Genomic DNA, 23,106 nt, shown 5'->3' on the forward strand with positions numbered 1-23,106 from the left:
ATACTGGAGATGAGAGGCAGAGAAAGTTYCTTCTCAAAGCGGTAAGAAAAGTGCTACGTACTGTAATGAATAGGAATCTAGGATAAAATACTAAAGAAACTTGATACCCCTCAGTTTTGGAGAGTAGAGACACACTTGTTGGAATGGCTGGGTTCCTCTCTCAACACTTCCAGTGGTTTTTCAGGTAGCTGGGAGCAAGTCAGTCACTCGGTTTTACCATTTACAAAATGCATTAAGTATTTTATCACTGTATCTATCATTATTAGCTAGGTGTAAAGCACAATGAATTAGTGTTTGCAATGGGCTTGAGTACCTTCACATAGTATAAACATAAAAAAATAATGTTCATTAAGAAGACCATTCCTTGCACTGGGAATAAAACAGGAGYATTATGATGGGATTTTGTAAAAGAAGATACTATTGCTTTGATGTCTAGTATTGATGTTTCCAGCGATGCTGAAGTGAAAATTACTACAGAGCAGAATACTTTCTGTCTGGTTACCAAGGGGATATTTTCTTTTCCTGTGCAGACTTCACTTTATAACTTAAGCATTGGCTATACTGCTGACAAATACGAAGAGATTTCTTTTTATTTGGGACTTCCAGCTGAGGCATAACACCCTTTCTTTCTCTAATTACGGTCCCCTCCCTGTCTACACGTCTCTCAAAGACATCCAACATTTCTCTTGCTGTGAAGAGAGATACAACTTCCAGGAAGTCTGTGACTTTGTAAATCAGCTAGTAAGATGAACTGCGGAAACACTGTTTCAAAAGCCCTTCTAAGAGACACATGCAMGTTGTATCAGTGCAGGGCAGCGCATCTGGGGTTCAGGGACGACCGCGTGGGCGTCRGGGCTCTTGCAGTGCAGCTGAAAAGGTGCTAGTCATAGCTAAGGCTTTTTAACAGTTTAAGTCAACTGCTTATTCAGGCAGATTTCCTGATGCAAAGCTTCTCTAGAATACTACCGAAACAAAACAATGTCCTACCCGAAACCTCAGGCGCAATGAAACAAAATGTGTCTAGTCGTGAGAACCACACAAACTTCCCAGCACSAACCTTTAGTTGGGTCCAGACAGTTATTATCACATGAGGCAGATACTGTCCTCCGTGGAATGCTTGAAAAGGGTGAATTTCGAGATTCATATAATATGACTATACCAGCTGACACATGCCAAACTACCATGAAATGATTCAAACAAACTGAGCAGCAAAAAAACAGAGCAGGTAACATTTCTGGTTTTGTGGCCTGTGTCAAAGACTGGTGGTAAATGAAGTTTTACTACTACTGACAGTACAACTCACTGATTTAGTAAGACCTAAATTTTATTTTGTCAGATAAGTTTGTTTTGATATTAATAATAATCACAACATGACTTATATGATGTTGCCTTCAAATATTATTCAGTCTGATTAGAGACTGCCTCAGCCAATATAGACTGACAACGTGCTGCTAGCACTTTCCTAAGTTCTCTTTATATTACAGCATTAACCCCAGTTCATAACACACAAGAAAGTATTTGGTTTTTGGTAGCTCTTTTGATGGCTAGGTTATGAGTAAGTTCATAATTATCTCTTTAATATGCTCCCTACTACAACGAATGTATTTTCCCTCTATTGATCAAGATTTTAGATATGAAAATTACACTATCACATACACTTCTTTGCAAGCTATGCATATGCCGCCAACTCGTATATTTTCTATGCATATTTCACACCATACTGCAAATTACTTACAGAAAAATGCTAATAAGTCTTTTGGATATCATTTATCTCTCTTCAGTTTTTTAGAGTGGCATAAAACCCAGGCCTCCCAGCAGAACACATTAGTGACAGAAAAGAAGGAGAGATGAGCAAAGGCAAAAGACAGCATTATAAAATCCTCCTGCACTTTTAATGTATGGATATCCCCTTTTCCTACTCCAATAAGTTAGTTTTTAAAAAGGAAAAAATGCTGAAGTGATTAAAGCTGTTTTTTTCTAGGATGACCGGCAGCACTCAATGGCTTAAAGTATCAGCTTACAGTTGCAATGATTTTATCCTTTTTACCTCATCTCCTTTTGCATGGACTCTTATCTTTTCAAATTCCAGTATGCTGAATCACTGGGGGAAGGGATGGAGAAGAGAAAGATTGGGAAAAAATGAAAGTCTAATAAAACATATGCAAAGGAGTAGGTGAGAGAAAAACAATCCACATGCCGATACACCAGCGTTTCTTTTAACTAGAGATGGACAGTAAAAAGGCACAGCTATCCCCCAAAACTGAGCATATAATAAAGTATTCAAAGGTCTGTGTATATCTATTATATGAGACTTAACCCATTGATTTCACTGGATAAAGATAAGTGGTTTAGATGTGCTGAGCATCCACAAATGCATTCATGTCCATCAGAAATGAGGATGTTCTGCTGCTTTCAAGTTCAGGTTATAAATTACAGAAGTTATGCTAGACTACCTGCYGTCAACCAGCTGGACCAATGATGCAGACTCCCAAATAAAAATTTTCTCTTGCTTTCACATTGCTTCCTAACCTTACTTCCTTTGGTGACACTGTCTACTTAGAATAAACAAAATTTAAACATACTTTACGTATTGCAGCACATAGTGCAATATATAGCTACCTAAAACAGTTCGGCTATGAGAAACAGAGCTGTGTCAGCACAGCGCTTTGCTACACTAATTTCTGCTTCTACTCTGGTTCTGCAGGGTGAAGCGCAATGCTAGCCRCAGCTGCACTGCTGTGGTACGCTCTTTGGGAATCCACATGAAGCTAGCGTGCACGTTTGTACGTGGCTGGGCACTCAACATTTGGCTGGATCTGCAGCCTGCACACTTCAGGGGAGTGCTATCACCTTTGTTATCTGACCATACTGCTACAAGAGGAATAAATGCATGACATCTACACTCAAGAGACAATGCTGCACTTGATAAAATGRCTCTGGGAGTAATAGCTTTAAAAACTTGCTGGTCTTCTACTGATTTTAAAGATAAATTATTCCTGTCACAAACCAACCTCTTATTAAGCCTCCTCAGCAGCAGTGGCATTGTGGACTGGTGGGGCTGGAGGTGGCAGAAGGGCCCAAGTTAGTGCCCAAAGATCAATTTTAGATGGCTGATGTGAGAGCAGTTGAATACCTCTCTAGAGCCTTTTCTGGTGYTGCATCTCAGTTCCAGATACTGCAGCACTCAGGAGCATGTTATCAAATCCTTCTCATAAACCAATCAAGCTCCACTGTACTTAGATTTTCCCCACAGAGCTCCTGCTGGAAAGTGTTTTCCAGGGCCTCACTTCTTTGGCAGTCAGAAGCTTTCTTCTGATTTCCAGGCTAACTTTGTTTCATGATGCATTTGCTCCTGTCTGCTCGTGGGCCAACGTTACTCTTAAGCTTAAATAGCTTCTGTCTCTCTGTGGTGTTCTTCCCTGTGATATATTCACAGATGGTATAGATAGTTCTTGTACTAATGAATGTCTTCTTCAGTTAATGAATAATTTCCCCTGCAACACAGCATCAAATACTTTATTGCAATGCAGGCAGATGAGMTCTCCTTCATTTACTTTGTTTAGAAAAAGGTGGTTATCTCATCAAGCAAAATAGCAGGTTAATCTAGCATGACTGATCTTTGGTAAATGCATTTTGCTTATTAACAAATTTTGCACTGATTTCTACGTATAAAAAGTCAATTTGCATAGCTTCTAAAATTTAATACGTCTCAGAAATAGCTTGCACGACTCTTAAAAAGTTAAGCAATAGCAGAGGAAAACTTTGATTTTTGTAGGGTCAACACAGTGCAAAGACAAGTAAAAAAGATGAATTCTATTTCTCTGTGCCAATTAATGCATTTGTGTCTGCTTCTGCTGACTTMCTCCTTGTGAAGAACAATCATTTAAACACTGTTTCATAATCCTCTTTTTAGAGCATCTTCAAGATGTACTCAGGACAAAGCAAACATCCAAACATCATGATCAAGAAACAGCAAAATGGCAGAGAAGAAAGGAGGATGACCAGGTGCCCATAAACATATGTTTTTCTCTCCCATGGGGGAAAAAAAGAAAGCCCCCAGTAACAGTCTCCCATCCACTAAAAAGACTGACAAAAAATCCACTGTTGGATAGTTCAAAAACTACTGAATGTCATTAATTAATCAAGAGTCACTGATGCTGACACGAGGACGAAAGATGAACGGCAAAACAACCACTGAGGTACAGTGAAACATTCAGAGTGCTCTCTAAAATACAGCATTTTCATTTATACTTTGCGGAAGAAACAGTCAACCTTTGAGTTTCTCTAGGAGGATGTTTCTAACCTCTGCAAATTGCTATTTGAGGAACAATTCACCAACAGGAACCGTGTTACTAATTAGACAGTTGTTTGTTCTCAAATGTTTGCACTCTTCCGAGGTTGCGCTGCTAATTTCTGAGGAACAGAAATATTCATGGCTTTGATAAACAACTGAAACAACAAGCCAGTAAAAAAACTGGAATAAGAGAGAAAATCTGTGGCTAAATATTACCTTAAGTATTGTCTGCAGCAGTAGCATCCTACTGCTGATGCAGTGAAAACGATCAAGCAAACATTAAATATCTACTTTCCTATYGACCCTTAACTGTTGAAAGTGACACTTTTTTTATCTGAGATAGCTGATCACTTCTACAGCCTCTCCTCCCAAACAAATACAACTTCTTCATTACCATGAGTACACCAAAAGACCACCAATCTGCGCTCTGTGTGTGTCCTCGTCGGTTGACCACCTCTGGGGCCATATACTCTATAGTCCCACAGAACGAGTATGCTCTCTTGTCATGGTCGATGGCTTCTTTACTCAGACCAAAATCTAAACAAATTCAAAGAAACAGAAAAAAGACTTCTCAGGTTTTGAAAAAAGATGATTAASATTTTCATACATTTACACTGTTCAAACAAAACACAACTGGAGAAGAAAAGCACACTAACAAACCTAAAAATCACTTTTCTGTTTGCATGCAGCTTTTGCACACAGGAAGGCCACAGGCTCATGYGCACAGAAGCCCTGGCCAAGTAGAGTGCTTGGCTGGCCGTTGTAACTATCTCCTGAAAGCAGGTGTATTATTTTCTCCATTCGWAGCTGAGGTTCTGGCCAAAGCAGAAGTGAGAGTTGAAATAAGTAGAAATACACAGTTCAGATTTGGCGAAGACATTGGTAAAGATTCTTGCTCAGGTTACCACAAYATTAAAACAATAATCCTAGATGGACAACAGTAAAAAGGATGGCTAGACAGCATCACCAGTGTGGCAAAGAGATGTYTTCACAGGTGTCCTCTACACAGCACTAATTCAGAGAAATTAACCTGAAATGAGGAGTCGTGCTGGAAGCATCCTTCCATCCATGGTTGCAAGTAGTTAAGCCTGCAAGCTTCAAGTCAGTCAAGAGCCCAATTTTACCAACAAAATACAATATTCTCCATATGCTGTACAGCACAGGAGTGCTTGAGTAGTAGCCAGAAAAAAGAATGCCAATACTCAAACTCTTCTGGCTTCTGACTTCTTGCAAGCAAACTTTCCAAGGAAAAATCCAAGAAGCATGGAATATACTGTGGAAAAATCAGGCAGCTWGTAGAGATTAAGTTTTTTGCTCCTCACGTACCTGTTATCTTAATGTGGCCCTCTTCATCAAGAAGAATGCTGTAAAGTAGAAAGCAAGCATACATGCATTAGGTAGATACAGAGTGTATTTAACAAACATGAATAAAACACGTTGAAGGCAGGTAAGCAAATATGCATTACTCAAACACATRTGTAAACCCTCAGTGGGTTCTAGGCCTCCAGAAAGAAAAATGATCCTCCAAGGTCTGGCTAATCTCCTATCTGAAGCTGGTACAGGCTGTGGAAGTTGGATAAGGTGCCTTGGCTTTACTCCACAGCATGCTCAGGATGGATATATGAGCTGAGCTCAGACAGAACATGGTGTTCAAAGCAAATAACTCCAGACTATCTGCTTCTAGCAAAAGACGGAGCTACAGGTTTTCTATTCTTCTTATAAAAATAGAGGAAAGCACATAAATAATAATGACTTGGYCTCACTGGACCTCAGATGAACTCCAAAGGCAGGTATGTTCATGTTGCAGTAATAAAAGTGATCACAGAGCATAATGAGTTGTTAGAGTTTAACTGCATGGACCTGAGCCCCTGCTAATTTATTCTCTCTGGAATCATAAACGAATATTCATCCTGGAAGCCAAATTCAYGTTTGCCACCTGCCAACATTTTTTATTCTCACAAAGGCACTACAACATTTCTGTGAGAAAAATGACAGCAGTTTGCAAAAAGCATTGCTAGTTTTTACAGAAACAAGAAAGAATATTGAAATGGGAAAAGAATGATTTTCAGTAACTTCTGTCTAGTAATACTGATGCAGTGATGAGGGTAGTGTTTCTTCAGTTCTAGTTAGATTTAGTATTTTTCTCTTTCCAAACTGACATAGCTACATTTCAGCTATTTTTATATTCCCATTCTCTTAGAGAACCACTTTAACTCATTTATTAAAAAAGAAAATACGACAGCAGTGAAACTAGCACATTGGTATATACTCTTGTGAAAGGTTGTTTCTTGGCTGAAACRTAATTGAAAAGAGATGATCTTCTGCCATTCATGTGTGCATTTGGAACAGGCTGTTATTGTACAATTCATCAAAYAAAGGCCAGCAGATGAGTCACTACTATTTGTTCAATAATTAAAGCTTTTTCTTCTCAATAAAAGCTTCTTTACACTCATTGCTTCCCCTAGATTTCTTTAACAGGCATAATCTTTAAGCACCAGCCACGTAACAGACATGTTTAAATGCATTTTGTGATCACACACCCTAAATATGAGGCTGATGCTTTGGAAGAGAACAGAATAATACAGCCRGCGGTTCAGAAGTGAGAACGAATGTATGCACTCTGTAGATATGGCTCTGGAAAAGTGGCAACAGGGAGCACAGTTCACAGAAWTCACCCAAAACAGTGGCCCAGGGCAAGCCACTGTGAATAACCAYGCAATTCAAGGAGCGTAGTATTTTCCCCAGAAATATCCATTTAATATTTCATGGACTTCCTACACGTAACACATGCTGCTTTTTCATGTATATAATATACGGTTTTCATACTTTTACCCTCCATTAGAAATATGGAGGCAATAGCAATGCCGTTATCAGACCGACAATGCTATCTTAGGTCAAGTGAACCAAAAGTATACGACAGACTTTGTCACAGACTCACATATTAAATGCTTGTACAACAGACAAAATGAAAGGATCTTGGTTTCCTATCGATGTGTATCCGGTATATCCTGACTCATGGCCACCAGTTTCTTCCTCTGTCTCCTCTTCCCTAAATACCCTTACACAGTACCCTCAGCTGACTTCAGCTTCCCCTGCCCTCAGCTTTCCCTTGCTTAAGTACYGCTTTGGACAGCCGGGTGTCTCCGCATTTGCCATCTGCCAACCCACGTAACTATGTTTATGAACTAAAAATTACATTTGATGTGAAAATAAAATAATATCATAACAATGAGGAAAATGATAATTATTGCAGTGAATTAGCTTTGAGTGACATAAAGAAGCAAAGAACAACGTACCTGCTACTAGGTGTCCAGATTACAACAAATGACATTTTTTCAGTGACTGTGGAAACAAACTTATTCTCTGACCATCCTTTCTGTCTTCTCTTTTTAGCTCTATCATTTTACAATTCCTTTTTATCCTATACTGTCACTAATAAAATTTTGTTGTAACAATAATTATTTTAGCTATGCTATGCAGGATCAGTTAAACTGAAATAAACTASTATTACTTTGAGGTAGAAAAAAAGAATCGAAAGTTGCTGATGTGATTTACAAGAAAAATCTTTCTTCTAAATCAATGTTTTGAAATTATAAAAAACACAAGAAGTAGACTACTTTTATAGGTTAAACTAGGCTATAATTCCATTGAGAGAGAATCTCTTACTACTAGAGTTTTCCATATTTACCTGCTTAATTTAAGATTTGAATGGGCTTGCAGGATACTGTGGCTGTTACTTATTCTGTATTTCAACACAATAACAAGATTTTAGCCTAATGATAGTCCGACAAAAGTCTGAACCACTTTCACTGTCCTCAGCTTAAAGGTACGCCTTGAGAGGAGAAAGGWTATAAAACTCCGTGTCAGAGGCAGGGAAGTTACCCCAGTAGCTGTGGAGGGACGAGCTCACAGGAGAGCTAGGATTGCAACCCTTATCAGCCGTTCTTTGCTGTAGCTTCAGCACAAGGCAAAAACGTCTTCTTTATCAGTTGTTGACATTACTACATTACTCTACAGGGTATCTTAAATCAAGGCCATCGCAATTCTCTCTTGTCGTTTCTCTCTCTCTCTTTTTTTTTCTTTTTCTTTTTAATTTAGTCATATCTTCTGGGCTTCACTTTGAACTCCAATATACTCAAATCAATGTGAAGTTCTGTCAAATCTATCCAAGCTGGAACTCTGGATTTTTTGGGAATGATTTAAGTTTCCTTCAGTGTCAGTTCAGTTTTGCAGAAAATTCAACCCATATTTTGTTTTTCAGAAAATGCGGCCAAAATTTCAGGTCAGAAAGAAAATCTGAAACCTCATAAAGGAGTTTAATTTGACTGCAGATTTTGTTATGAAAGGAAAAGATAGATAGCATGAAGTACTAAGATGTCTTCTAAAAAGACAAACTCTGCATCTTTTCTAGTATGTCAGTGTTTACATGATGCCATACTGTCTCACCATGCCRAAAAGCCTCATGCCAAACTCAGCTCCCATGTACCTTCATTGACAGCAGGKAAAAGAAGAAAAAATTAGGGCTCTGGCTCCCGAAAAAGGGCTGCTTACTTTGGCCATTTTCCTCCAAAACTCTTTGCCCTTTACTAATTCTCAGAACTGCTTGCTCTACACGGGGCAGCTAGGCTCACAAATGAACTGCCACGGTCTACAGCATGATGTATTCAGCAGTAGTTGTTTTGGTTTTCCTTGAAGCACTTACAAYAGAAAAAAAATAAAGGTGGAACTTGGTACTTGGAGATAGAAAAGGCAAAAATAAATAAAAATATCCATGCATTCTCTGAAGGTAGAATCACTTCAAAGTCATTCCACAGCATAAGAAATAACATTTGTCTCATATACTGGTTTACAAAAAGTTTCCATTTTCCTAGATCAGTACTGCCATGTTTAATGGCTTGATCATGTTCATTGTGCAAGTAACACCGCTAGTTTCAGTGTGACAGAACAGTACCTTATTCCACAAGAAATCACACTGAAACCACTAAGGCAACTCAAGGAGAAGAATTTGGCTGCAGCAATTTAAGTGAAGAAGCACCTGCATGTTCTAAGTAAGACTTAAACTAGAAAACTCAATTGCTTACGGTTTCAAAATAAGTACAACTAACCTTAMAATAGCTCCCAGAGTATATGCTAGTTGTATTTATAATTAATTCATAGCTTTAAATTGTTAATATGATTTTTTGCTTGGGGAATCTTAAAAAAAGACTGCTGAACTTGATATTTTAATGGATGGAGAGTTCTTTCAAATGGTCTTAACACTGCTATTTTCTAACTCGTCTTTGACATAAACAATTCAGATGAGTTGGGCCCAATGAACTTCATTTTAGTCTGTTTAAAGAGATGAGTGAAGCAATCTCAAACCTATTAGCAGATCCTTTTGGGAACTTCTGGAGATTAAGAAAAGCATTAAACAATTAAAGAAGAGCAAATGCAGTTCCTGTCTTTTAACAAAAGGAAAGAAGAGAATTAGGAAATCACAAACTAATTAATTTCTCTCCAATTCTAGAAATAGGTCTACAAAACAGAAGTAAACCTCATGCTCTAGTCAGACTACTAATGCTTCTCTCAAAGATGTATGTGAAATTTTGGATATTGTACTTTGAGGGAGATATGGATGAAGAGAAGCCAAAGAGGAGCAAGCAGAACGATCTGGTGCCTTGAAACATTGACTGGTGAAGACCAGTGCAACAACTGCATTGCTTAGCCTAAAGAAGAGAGGGTAAAGGGAAAGGATATGCCAGCAATYCCAAGGCTGCTGCTGAGAACAGAGTGAGCAATGAACAAAACTGCAATTAATTTACTGAAGTTACAACTTTAGAAATCTATAACATGCATATTTGTTGATGCTGCCTGGCAAATATGGATAAAATAAAAATTCAAAACAAAGCTGAAACCAAAGAGTTGCTATCAGGCAATGATGATGCAACAGCACATGGCAACGGCAGCTGTGGCGTGACAGCTGCCTACTTGCATTTCATACTATGTAATAAACTCTCTATTCCTCTAGTGGTTTGAGTGAGAGGATGACTTCCTGCATTTGACCAAGGCTTTGGTCTTCAGTTTCAGTTGCATAAACAGATAGGAGTGGAAATTTTGGTCCCCTGTGAAAAGTCTCTAGCCCAAAGGACTGAGAGCTCTGCTTATGTCAGACTGTATGAGTTCATACACCATTACTACTATTACTATTGTAACAAAAACATAAAAGCGAATTTAAAGTTTAAATCACATAGTACTGTGTTGTAGACAAATACTCTCCTTCCCTTCAACTTTTCACACAAAAATCCACCTTCAATTTGCTCTTGGTATCTTATTTTGTCTGTAAGTGTGAAAGCAACAGCACTCCATTTTAAAGAACTGTCACAAAAGGGAAGAGACTGCTCTGCTATTATACTTTAGAAGTGTAAAATACAGCCAAACTGACTCCTCTCAGTGGTCATCCTTTTAAATGATTGTGACCGTTTCATTAAAAARGTTGGTAACTTTGAAATATTGCAGCACATTTTATCAGAGCTGGCACACAGAAATGTAGGCAAAGCATCAGGCAAATGGAACAGAATAAAAACAGTATCACATGACTCTCAGTCATTTTACTGTGGGTGTCATTTAGTCTATTGAAGTCTATTGAAGAAATAGAAAAAAAAAAGAAAGGAAAAAACTCCATTATATYCCATTAAGAATAGCAAATAACTGCGCATATAAACTTGAATTGTTCTTGGGAAAATATTTTGGACAGTCAATAAAAGTGCTTTAAAATGTTGATTATTATGTTTGTCTTGAGCTAGTATGAACAACAGTATTCAGAGATGCTCAGCTTAGTGGTATAACTGAAAAGAAACRTAAGTAAACACTTCTGATTTGGACAGCATCGGGTTTCCCAGTTCTTACTGGCTCACCTTTAATAATGGTGCTCACCTACTTTTTTATCTATCMCAATACCACTGCCTCAGCCACTACCTCAATGTGTGCTTGTTACTTCAACATTCCCATGCTTCACTAGGGAAAGGATACAATACTTCCCTAAATTATTGACTTTTGCATAGGGACTAATCTGCTCTTGATGTTGAAACTCTTCTGTATAAAGTCTTAGATACAGGAAGAAAAGTAGAGTCTCTGACACCTTTTACTTATTAGTAGGACAAGGCGTGGAAATGACCTAAAAGCTCATATATTTATGTTACAATTCACTCCTTCTCATTAACTTACTTTTCTGGTTTTAGATCTCTGTAAATAATTCCAAGACCATGGAGATGGTCTAAAGCCAAGGCCAGCTCAGCTAAGTAGAACTTGACATCCTCTTCTGTAAACATCACCTAGAGAGAAAGAAAAGAAGAACATGTCAATTTATTAGATAACGGTAGGCTGGCTTGCATTAAACAGACAYGGGGAAGGAAMTGTCTAACACAGGAATGCTGGRGTGAACATCRTATCAGGTTCAACTTTCCATAATTTGTCTGAGCTCACATTAACAATTCATAACAGATTCTCCTTAAAAAACAAAACTCAATATGTCAAGTATTTCTCTCCATTCCTTAAAGCATGCTGCTCTCATTCATCCATTTGATCTGTTTAGATGATGTCACGTGACAATAATACCCTTAGCCTTTTGAAATGAATGGCAAAACTCAATATATTCAGCACAGCCCTTATTGTTTTCATGTATCTTAATTTATGGAAAACCTGGCATTTGGTTCCCAATTTCCCACAAAATAAGATGCAGAAACCTCTTTGGGGAAGTGAAAGGCTTCTCGTTTTAGAAACCGGAACACATTCAGTTCCCAAATATGAACAGAATATACAGCACGGAGAGACTTAGAGATTGATTTAAAACCCACTCATTGAGGGTTCAAGGAATGTCTTGCCAACGCCTTCAGTGGCCACTGGACTCTAAGGTCATGCCCAGAGTTCCAAACACATCTGCCTCAGGGAATGATACCTGGCTTCTAGATGAGAGTGAGAAGTGGTTTGCAACTACGTTGCTCAGAGTTAATCCTACTCAGAGCTGGCTAGCCTCCTTCACRTCATGTAGTACAGAGCCTGGGTCTTCTCTACACCCTGCATCCTGAGATACAGACAAATTCTCTACGATCCTAGAGTCCCAAGACACAGATATTGATATTTCTTCACGTCAAAATACCCGACAGAGTGTGCCAGCGCTCCTCAGCATGGTACTTTTACAGGGTGACATTAGGCTGCGTATTAAATGACCTGGGTTATCAGATGAGAATGTGTGAAAGCGCCTTTTGGGATAGTATTGGCAGACTGTGGGAAACAAACCTGGCATGTCCTTGTCCGTAACACTTGTASGAGGTAGCCCTTGTGCAAAAGAGCTTCTAGTGACTGTGACAGTGTTTTAACTCTGAGAAAACAATAGACTTGCTCTGTAAGGGAACCTGGGAACGAGCGAATACAGATGCAGTGTATATGATGAGGGATCAGGACATCAGGCTGAGCCTTAAGTTATTTGAGGACAGATATCCTAAGCAAGGATGTGCTATCTACCATATGGGGCCTAATGAGATGCAAACTGATGGCAGTTGCTTCTTTTCTATAGCTGATATGACTATCACAAAAAGCTCTGTTTTAGGTGGGAAGAAACTTCTTCAACAGAAAAAACTCTAAGCTCAGAAAAACTGAGCTCAGATGGCAAGAAAACCCTTTAGTTAAATTTAATTATATCCCCGATGACATTAACTTCTCTTTAAAGTTCAGCACATTCAAAAATAATAATGAAGAAAAAGAAGTTTATACGTTGGCTATACAGGCATGAATCTTACGTATGACAGAAGTAAAATGAATCATCTCAATAAAAATCTACATTTCACATGTAAATATAAATACCTACAGTAGAAACTGCAGTTTATTTTTAAAAATTAGGTCTCTACTCTTGGAAAGCAGCAGCCACAATATTTGAGTGCTTTGAGAAGCTGCAGAAGGCTGAGAATAAAAACAGAGGATTCAGAGAACAGGCAGATGTCACATAACTTAATTAAGAATATCTGTAAAAGCTAGAAGGAACAAGGATATAAAAGTAATAATTCTGATTAAAAATTTAATTGATCTGGAAAGTAAAAATGGTGTTAGACACCAAAATAAGTTTAAATTACTTATAAGGTTTAAAATAAATAATGTAGGTATGAGATGAAATCAGTAGAATCAGGGAAAATCTAAACTATACACACACTTTTCCAACTAAAGTCAGATATCTCAGAAACATAGAGCAAATCTGAAACAAAGCTTTGCATGTCCAYGTTGTAGTATAAGAGATCTGACTGAAAGTCCACTGAAATCAATGCAATTGGAATAAGCCCATAATTAATAACTGCAGCCTGTACAAGTTTTCCTGTAATATCTTTCCTTGTGATACCATGGCCCTAGCAGTTAAAAGTTATAGGCAGACAAGATGAGCTGCCAACACTGAAAAGAGAAGTCTGTATCAGGACTGTCAAGCTCAGAGGACAAATTCTTTAGAGTATAAGGCAGAAAAGGCTTGGGAAAACCTAACTTTTTAATAGAGAATGGAATTGGAGCTGTTCTCTTCAGCTTTAAAGCTGTCTAACTGTACAGAACGTACAACTACACTTGGTAGATGAGAAAGACTTTTTCTCTCTTCCCTTATGAAACCTGAGAGGTCCTTCCTACAACAGCCTGCTACGTCATTGTCAAAGACTGATTTCATGACAAAGAGGAGAAAAATATTTTTGTTTCCTTTAATCTCTGCCCTGCTACTAAAACTGCCACCATGTACTAAGAACTTCTACACATCCTTACTTGGCATTGTAATTACAATGCAACATAATAGAGTGTTTTCTCACGCTGGCAAACACATACTGAAAGCAAGGGCTCCTGACCTGCAGCACGCAGAGCAGTTAGCTRTGCAAACCACTTCCAGTCTGCAGCATGTCACTGGAACAGGAATTGCTGCAATTGCTCTGAGGCCTGGGATGGGGGCTTGGGAACTTCTGAATTAATGGTTTCACAGCTTTTTATTGCATCAAAAACTCTTAAACTCAAGAAACGCAAACACAGCATTTGAAACATCCCTATCATATTTTTTAAAGATGTTACCTTAGGTGGTTCTTGGCACCTCCTGTCTCCCCACTCTGCAAATGGACCAAGAGCTGAGGGCCTTACGTCAGTGACACCAGATAGTGACCCCCTGGGCACAGACAAGGCTCCAGGACCATAAATGCCTCCCCAGGGTGGCTGTCCTGAGGGCGGCAGGGCTGCCTCTGTGAGCGCCACCCGTACTGCCTGGAAGACTCTCCAAAGTGAAATTCTGAAAGCTGCACAAGCGACGCRGGCAGCTGACTCGGAAGAGGCATTTGCAGAAGCAGGCGAGTGGCAAATGAAGCTAGAAAACCCACTGCTGCCCCTCTCTACATGCATTAGTGAAACTCGAGTTTGGACTGCCTCCTGACTCCCTTTTCTACAAGCAACAGCATCTCCCCAAAGGCAGGAGTTACATAGGACAGGAGACAGGCTGGAGCTGAGGGACATGCCAAAAGCAGCAGCTGCCCCGGAGCAAGCAGGGGAAAGAGTAGGTGAGCTGCCGTGAGAGCCCACCCGCGAGCCCCCAGGGCAGCACATGGCCTCCGCTGTGCTCCGAGCCGCTGCCGCAGGAGACAGCGTCCCGTCTCCCCACTCGCTGGGTCTTGCCCTGGCCAGCCCCTCTGCTTGCTGCACCCCGAGCTCCAGGCAGCCTCCCACCTACGGTCACCTCTGCCTTCTGCTGCCAGCGATGGTGTTTCTAGAGCAGTTCTGTGCTCGTGTCCCAGGCAAAACGTACTGGGGATGGAGTTCTCTGACTAATTCTCATCACAGCCAACATATATTTTGYGAGCAACGAGTCTGGGGCTACTTTGTTGTGGGAACAACTTAGTGAATGGCGCAGTTTTCTACAGCCRTGATGCTTACAAGCTATCCACTGCATTACTTACAGTATAATTCAAATATAATTATTAAGAATCCATCTAAAGATGCAAGATGATGTAGCTCTGTTACATATATACAGCAGAACAATTCCCARGGCCCTTTGCCACTCCCACCAACTTCATCTGAGTTCTGAAAATCCAGGATAGTCATTCATTTCTAAAGTAAAATCTATCAGCTTACCTCTTTGGAGAGTCTTGTGAAAAGGTCCCCTCCCCGCAGGAAATCTAGTATTAGATACAATTTTCCCTCTGTTTGAAATGCTGCATTAGAAAAGGATGGAAGATGGAAGATTAGGAAGGATGGAGATGTTGGAAGTTTGAATCAAGATAAAGTCTCCAAAGAACGAATCTTGTTTACTAACTGTGTGTTGTTCACGCTATCAGCTCTTCTGTCATTTCAGTGCTTTACTTAGAGAACAGAAAAAATTAAATTCTCTCCACAATTAAGCAAACTAGCTTAGACTATGGGGGAAAAATGGTGTCATTTGAGAGACAAAGATGTATTATTAATATATTCTTTTTCCATTCTAAGCACCTCTGAATTATTGTTGTTTTCCGCTGTGCCAGATACCAGGAGAAACTGAGGGCGTAGAGAGAAGCTCCCCAACTGGTGTGAGGTGAGAGCCCGAAACGTCCCCAGAAGACCCTTTGCACTAACAACGGGGCTCCTCAGGAAGTCAGGCAGCTGGCTAGGCGGAAGGAAGCAATTCTACTAAGATATCAAATTCACATACACAAATTCAAACTGATGCTGATCATTAAAATTAGGTTTTATTTAGATTCTCTGGTTTCCTAAATGATTCTTGACTGTAGGTGAGGGAGTTAGCAGATGTATATTCACCAGCTTTCCCATTATCCCACCAGCACAATATATAACATTATATCAAATGTATTTTGATAGAGGAATGGCTAAGACCTACTTCTACTGAAATCCTCTTTTAGCATAATGGAAGTATTTCACACAGGTAACCTCTATGATTTTGTTAGAGATACAGTCATATGCAGGCAGGGGGTATCTGTATGAAAGTATAACAGATCTAGTTACAATTCCCCAACCAATTTAAGAACAAACATGACTCGCATTTTATTATAGTTACCATAATGAAGCTTGACTATGAAAGGATGATTCACTTCTGCCAAAATATCTCTCTCCATTTTTGATCGTACCCGATCCCGAACTATAAAGAAAGAACAATAAGAACAGCAACATATTAAGAAGCAGCATGATCCACTGGATACAACACTGAAACGGGGCTCCGGTGATCTGCATTCTACTTTTCTCCCGACAGTTTGTGGTGCAACCTTTGGCAAACCACRTCACTCTCTAGGGTGCCTTTTCTCTGTCTTGCCTACGTAAAGAGTAAGTCTTCAGGAAGGGACGGTCTTCCTCTGTAGAGATCAGGCCTTACTAAAAGCACTACAGTATTACAAGCAACAGGCAAATGATTATGTTTTGCAAAAGACAAAGTCAATGTGAAAAGTAAAACTATATAAAATTAGTATCTCATTTAAGATTAAACAAAATTTACCAGCTCTGGAACTGTTAGGTTAACCTTGAATAAACTAACTTATTGCAGCATTGCCAATGCTAGCAGCGTGGATGACTTGCTAAGAATCACTCTCTGATATTGATTTAAATGAAGTATTTTAAGCTTCCAGTACCTGCCCCTCCCAAACAATCAGTAAAAAAGGAAAAGCAGTCGCTGTGTTAAAAATAACATAAGAACTATTTTCATGTGTAGAAATAAATTACTGTCAGACAGCAGTGAGAAAAATACTTTTTGTGGTTCGGAGGAATGGAGAGSAATGGAAAAAATAATTACAGAGGTGAACTGAGTTCAAACTAATCAAAACTGAAGCTGAAGATTTCCTGGCAAATACGTTTCACAGAATGTTCAGATATTGAGAAGGATTCAAGTTCCCAAATTTTCAGCTCTTCATCTGATAGATGCATTTTTTACTCAATCACAGTTTAACTATTTTTTTAACCAAAGTACTGAAACTTTCTTACTTTTCTCCATTACACAATGCCAATATGTTTTTCAACTGCAAACATCCACAAGAAATGCTATGAGACTATTTTAGGTGGTAACGCCAGAGACCTTACTGAGATTCTGTCATCGCCTGCATGTGTTGTGGATCTGCTGAGAAGCTGAGTACTCTGCACACCCAAGCAATGAGCATACCACAAAGAAATCACATATTTTGTCACTGCACTTTGAAAACTGATGCACAGAAATAGGACCAAAACAGCTGATCCGAAAACTTTAAATAGGAGTGGAGAGACACTTGGATTTCTAGCTATTTTGATGCTTTATTTAGGTCAATAGCAATGGAAGCCTTACTAGCTCATGCAATCTAAGCCATCTCTTAAGATTAAAAGCAAAACAAAGACAAAGGGAATCAAGAAGGATCTCAGTCTTATCCTATGAGTAAAAATCACACTGCATGCACTCATAAAATGCTTAAACTATGTAGAGGTAGAGTATTTCTCATGCTGTCAATCCAGATTTTTGTGATAGGCAGAGATGTTCCCAGGCAGGCATTCTTGGTGGACAGGTGGGCATTGCTAAACACTTTGTGTAGCTTACTCCCTGCTAAGCTTGGTTAGATAGCCTAATACAAGTGCTTCCCTGCAATCAGATTTACAAAATACAAAGCCCCACCTAGTGACATACACAACATCCACGATTTCGTATGCCAACTGGGTAGTTTACCATGCATGGCGGGTAACAGTATAAATCACTCTGTAAGGGCAAAGAACAGCTCTCCTATGTGACTCACACCATCATTCATTTACCTGTACTATCCAGCACTTGACTATATGGCTGCATAGCCATGTATTTTGTTTACCTTACATGCTGGATCTTGGTAGCAGCCGTTATCCTACCAACAGTCCAGTGTCAGCAGAAAAGCTGGTGTCTTTCTCTCTGTAATGCCAAAGCATGCTCACACTGCACTAGTGGGAGAACAGGCTGGCAGGAGGGCATGGTTCCCTCGTACCAGAATAATTTCAACTTCTGAAGTGTGTCAGAGCACAGTCTGCTGAAAGCTACTTGCCCCATGCCCCAAGGCCGCCCTGCAGTTGGCCTCGTGGCTTCCCTCCCCTACCCTGAGGCCAGCAACTCATGTATAAGGGGAAGAAGGGACTCACACAACTATCAGCCTTACTTATTCCCATCCCCAGCCAGGTGGACACCTGAAGGACAGGACATCCTTGGTAAAGCACTTCCAGGCTCCTGCTGTACTGCTGAGGCCAAGATATCTGAGAGCAATACTGAAAGGTAGAGGTTATTTTTCCAGGGGCAAGGAGTTCAGTAATTCAGCTGGGTCTGGCTTGTAGAGGTTTCCAATATGATTTAAAACAGTGTTTTCTTGGACTGCAGGTTTGGTCATCCTTCTTATTCTCTATTAGACAATGTTGCTTCAAAGCTGATTTTGAGGCTTGGTCAGTCACCAGTGGCACAGCACAGCATATGGGCTGAAAGATCACCTGCGCCAATCTTCCCATGCCCCATGGGACACAATCATCTCAGATATTATCAGATTATTATTACACATAAATGGCTCAGCTTGGTGGTTAGAGGCTGTGGATCTGTCTGGCTGCAATATCACCTTCCTCTCCACGTGCAGACAGCAACCGAGGAGGCACAGCAACACTAAAGAAAATGCTATGTCACAGCAAAAGATACCATGCTCTTTCTGCAGGATCATGTCCTGACAATCCTTTCAACCCTAGTCTCCCCTAGTCTCCTCCAAAGTTGCTCTAATCGCCACTTTCACAGCTACTGSCAAAAGTGATAACCAAAACCTGAAATCAGGGTTACACTTTGACACATGAGTTGGTGGCCTGCCTTCCTCATCTTCCAGCATTGTTCAGCCTGATGTAAATGCTTTGAGGGCAGAAGTCATAGAGACATGGCATCCTACCACCAAAGAATCAATGAATCATATTCTGTAGGAAAATAAATCCATTCTCTTTCYCCCACTGTCCTTCTCTTACCCTGTTGTTTTGATATGCTTGGGCCATGCCTGTTTTTTCATTCCAAAAGAGCCTTCCTAGACCTATCTACCTGCTTGCATCAGCTTACATACCACAGGGTGCCAGTGCTCCGTCACTCTCACAGGGAAGAAATTCCCCCTCACGGTCAGGCGGAACTGCCTGTGCTTCAATTTCTGCCCATTGCCTCTTGTCCTGTCACATGAGACAACTGAAAAGAGTTTCTCCCCGTCCCCTTGACACCCTCCCTTCAGGTACTCATACACATTGATAAGATCCYCCCTCAGGCTTCTCTTCCCCAGGCTGAAGAGGCCCAGCTCTCGCAGCTGTTCCTCCTAGGGCAGGTGCTCCAGCCCTCTGATCATCCTTGTAGCCCTACGCTGGACTCTCTCCAGCAGCTCCATGTCTCTCTTGTACTGGGCAGCCCAGAACTGGATGCAGGACTCGAGATGAGGCCTCCCCAGGGCTGAGKAGAGGGGCAGGATCACCTCCCTCGACCTGCTGGCAACAGCCTTCCTAATGCACCCCAGGAGACCATTGGCTTTCTTGGCCACAAGGGCACATTGCTGGCTCATGGTCAACTTGTCATCCACCAGCACTCCCAGGTCCTTCTCTGCAGAGCTGCTCTCCAGAAGGTCAGCCCCCAGCTTGTACTGGTGCACAGGGTTATTGCTCCCTAGGTGCAGGACCCTGCACTTGCCCTTGTGGAACCGCACGAGGTTCCTCTCCGCCCAACTCTCCAGCCTGTCCAGGTCTCTCTGAATGGCAGCACAGCCCTCGGGTGTATCAGCCACTCCTCCCAGCTTGCTATCATCAGCAAACTTGCTGAGGAGGCACTCTGTCCCCTCATCCAGGTCACTGATGAAGAAGTTGAACAGGATGGGACCCAGTACTGAGCCCTGGGGGACTCCACTACCCACAGGCCTCCAACTAGACTCCACGCCAGTGATGACGACCCTCTGGGCTCTGCCTTTCAGCCAGTTCTCAAGCCACCTCACTGTCCACTCGTCTAACCCACACTTCCYGAGCCCAATCTAAATTAGTTCTAGCTCCTAACTTAAACTACTGAACCCTGGCTATATAGGGCCTCCTGAAACAGCAAGAGGGGAGATGGACAAGCCCTGAATAGCTGCCTTAATGTCAAGGATGATAATGCCTGAACATTACAGATACCTACTTCTATGCAGTTGATCAAACTTGCATGTCTTTGTTTAGTCTTACTGGGGAACAGTTAATGTGCATCATCATGAATTTCCAAACGGAATTCATTTCACTGGAAATTCATTTCATTGGAAATTAATTTCCAATTCATTTCATTTCCATTCCAATTCATTTTTTCCATTCAATTCACTTGGAATTCATTTCCAAAATGACTGGATCACCTAAAAGGACCTATTTGTATGTATTCTTTTATGAGTGAATCCCTTTTCTGGTCTTATCAAAGAACCATAAAATAGAGCTGGAGCTGAGTTGGGGAAGAAGCCTCAGGGAAGATGACAGGACAGCACTGTTTARCATGCTCTCACCAGACGGTGAGACGGTTCTCCAGGTTGTGGAACATCCTGTCTGAGTTCACTACTTCTACCCATCTCTTGGTAAAGGGATGTCCATCAAAGACACAGATGAAAGCTCAAACAATGCAGTTGCCCATTCTTTATTTTGCCATTTGTAGGGGTCTCAGTAAGGCACACAGAGTGCAGAATGCAGAAGACTTTGGTGGATAATGCTTCTGGTAAAATAAGGTGTTTACCTATGTAATTAAAATGCTCATTAGTAGTACTCTCATTCACTGAACTCTCACTGACACAAAGTTCTTACGCTTTCTCCCTAGTATCAAGTTTGGTCTGAAAGGTGAGTTTYGCACCTTGTCTTTAAATTACACAACAGACAAAGATGCAGAACATAATCTGGAACAATGAACACAAAGACATGAAGATTGTTTGYTTCCTGGAAAATTAGGTATCCCCTGAAATAATCCCAGGTGCTACAAAACAGAAGGGAGTAGACTAGTGGAACCTCTAACAGCTGAGGAAGCACCTGCTACTTTAAGATGAAAACAATTCCCATTTCCAAGTATTCATGTCGTATGAAAGAGAAGTGGAAGCAGCTGAGGATACATGCAAATAAATACAGTTCATCCACTTCTCTCCGTCTAGCTCTGAATATCAAAGAAGAGGATGTTACCACTTTTTTTATTTAACACTGCATACTTAAGAAGGTTTGTTTGTTTGTTTGTTTGTTTGTTTTTTCCACAGAATCATGGGTTGAGGTGGGAAGAGAGCTCTGGAGATCATCTAGCCCAACCCTCCTGCTCAAGCAGGATCACCTAGAGCACATTGCCCAGGATCACATCCAGACAACTTTTGAATATCTCCAGGGAAGGAGACTCCACAATCTCTCTGGGCAACCTCTTCCAGTGCTCAGTCACCCTCACATTAAAGAAGTTTTTCCTGATGTTCAGATGGAATATCCTGTGTTTCAGTTCCCAYTGCCTGTCATCCTGTCAGTGGGCACCACAGAGGAAAGTCTGGCCCCATCCTCCCTTCACCTATCCTTCAGGTATTTACACACTGTTAAGATCTCCTGTCAGCCTTCTCTTCTCCAGGCTAAAAAGTCTCCAGCTCTCTCAACCTTTTCTCATACGAGTTGCAAGACGAAGTCAATATTGACTGTGAAACATGCGAGAAAGTGAGCAGGAGACAGACAGGGCGTTCTTAGGAACCGTACTGCTCCCGGAGTCCCAATTCCCTGCTGCAGGCGAGTTGCTGGAGRACTCTGTGAAGAGTGAAATAGTACAGCACAGCACTGTTGAAGAAGGTTGGAAGCTAGTTGCTTCTCGAACAAAAAGAAGAAAGGCCCCTAATCTTCCTGTAGACCTGGAGTTACAGTTGAAGAACAGGTTTAGTGCACTCCAGGATGAGGAGAACCCAGACCTGGYCTTGAGGAAAGCAACTGGGCTCTCTGACCCTGTGCCTTGCGTGACCACTCGGAAGAGGYGACGAGTGGTTGTAGTGGGTGATTCCATGCTGAGGGGGACAAAGGTGCCAGGCACAAGCAGTCCAGGAGGCTCCTGCAATGCATTGATGATGACTTCTTGTCACAAACGGTGGAGGAGCCTATGAGGAAGGGTGTCCTGCTGGACCTTGTCCTTACCAACAGAGAGGGACTGGTTAGAGATGTGAAGGTTGGGGGCAGCCTTGGCTGCAGTGACCATGAGATGCTGGAGTTCAGGACCCTGCAGCAAAGAAGTAAGGCAASAAGCAGGATTGCAACCCTGGACTTGAGGAGARCAGACTTTGGGCTCTTCAGAAACCTAATTGGTGGAATCTCTGGGTTAAGGTCCTACAAGGAAGGGGGGTCCAGGAGAGCTGGCTAATATTCAAACATCACTTCCTCCAAGCTCAAGAGTGGTGCATCCCTAYGAGTAAGAATTGCAGCAAAAGGGGCAGGAGACCTGCATGGGTGAGCAAGGAGTTCCTGGCCAAATTCAGACAGAAGAAGAAAATACACAGACTGTGGAAGAGGGGACAGGCTGCTTGGGAGAAATACAGCAGTGCAGTCAGAGTATGTAGAGATGAAGCGAGGAAGGCTAAGGCCCAGCTGGAATTGAGTCTGACAAGGGATGTCAAGGACAACAGGAAGGGCTTCTTCAAATACATCAGCAGCAGGAGGAGGACTAGGRAAAATGTGGGCCCGCTCCTGAATTGGGCAGGGGCCCTGGTGACAAAGACTACAGAGAAGGTAGAATTACTGAATGCCTTTGCCTCAGTCTKCACTGCTAAGGGCAGCCCTCATGAATCCTGCAGCCTGGATGTGAGGGAGAAAGTCTTGAGAAGGGAAGACTTTCCTTTGCTTGAGGAGGATAGGATTAGAGACCTTCT

The 23,106-nt window shown here is 41.2% G+C and overlaps 1 protein-coding gene across 1 annotated transcript in view; it reads right to left on the reverse strand.

Moving 5' to 3' along the window:
- Positions 1 to 23,106, reverse strand: part of RPS6KA2 (ribosomal protein S6 kinase A2) — a 184,436-nt gene that overhangs the window by 60,666 nt on the left and 100,664 nt on the right. The window contains exons 4-8 of the mRNA XM_085315438.1: positions 16,323 to 16,403; positions 15,407 to 15,486; positions 11,498 to 11,604; positions 5,621 to 5,658; positions 4,689 to 4,831 (exon numbers count right to left, since the gene is read on the reverse strand). Coding sequence (XP_085171564.1) covers positions 4,689 to 4,831; positions 5,621 to 5,658; positions 11,498 to 11,604; positions 15,407 to 15,486; positions 16,323 to 16,403 — 449 coding nt within the window. The remainder of the gene's footprint in view (positions 1 to 4,688; positions 4,832 to 5,620; positions 5,659 to 11,497; positions 11,605 to 15,406; positions 15,487 to 16,322; positions 16,404 to 23,106) is intronic.

Source organism: Rhea americana, unplaced genomic scaffold (assembly GCF_003343005.1).
Source record: "Rhea americana isolate MKP2758 unplaced genomic scaffold, rheAme1 scaffold_43, whole genome shotgun sequence".
Classification (NCBI taxonomy): Eukaryota; Metazoa; Chordata; class Aves; order Rheiformes; family Rheidae; genus Rhea; species Rhea americana.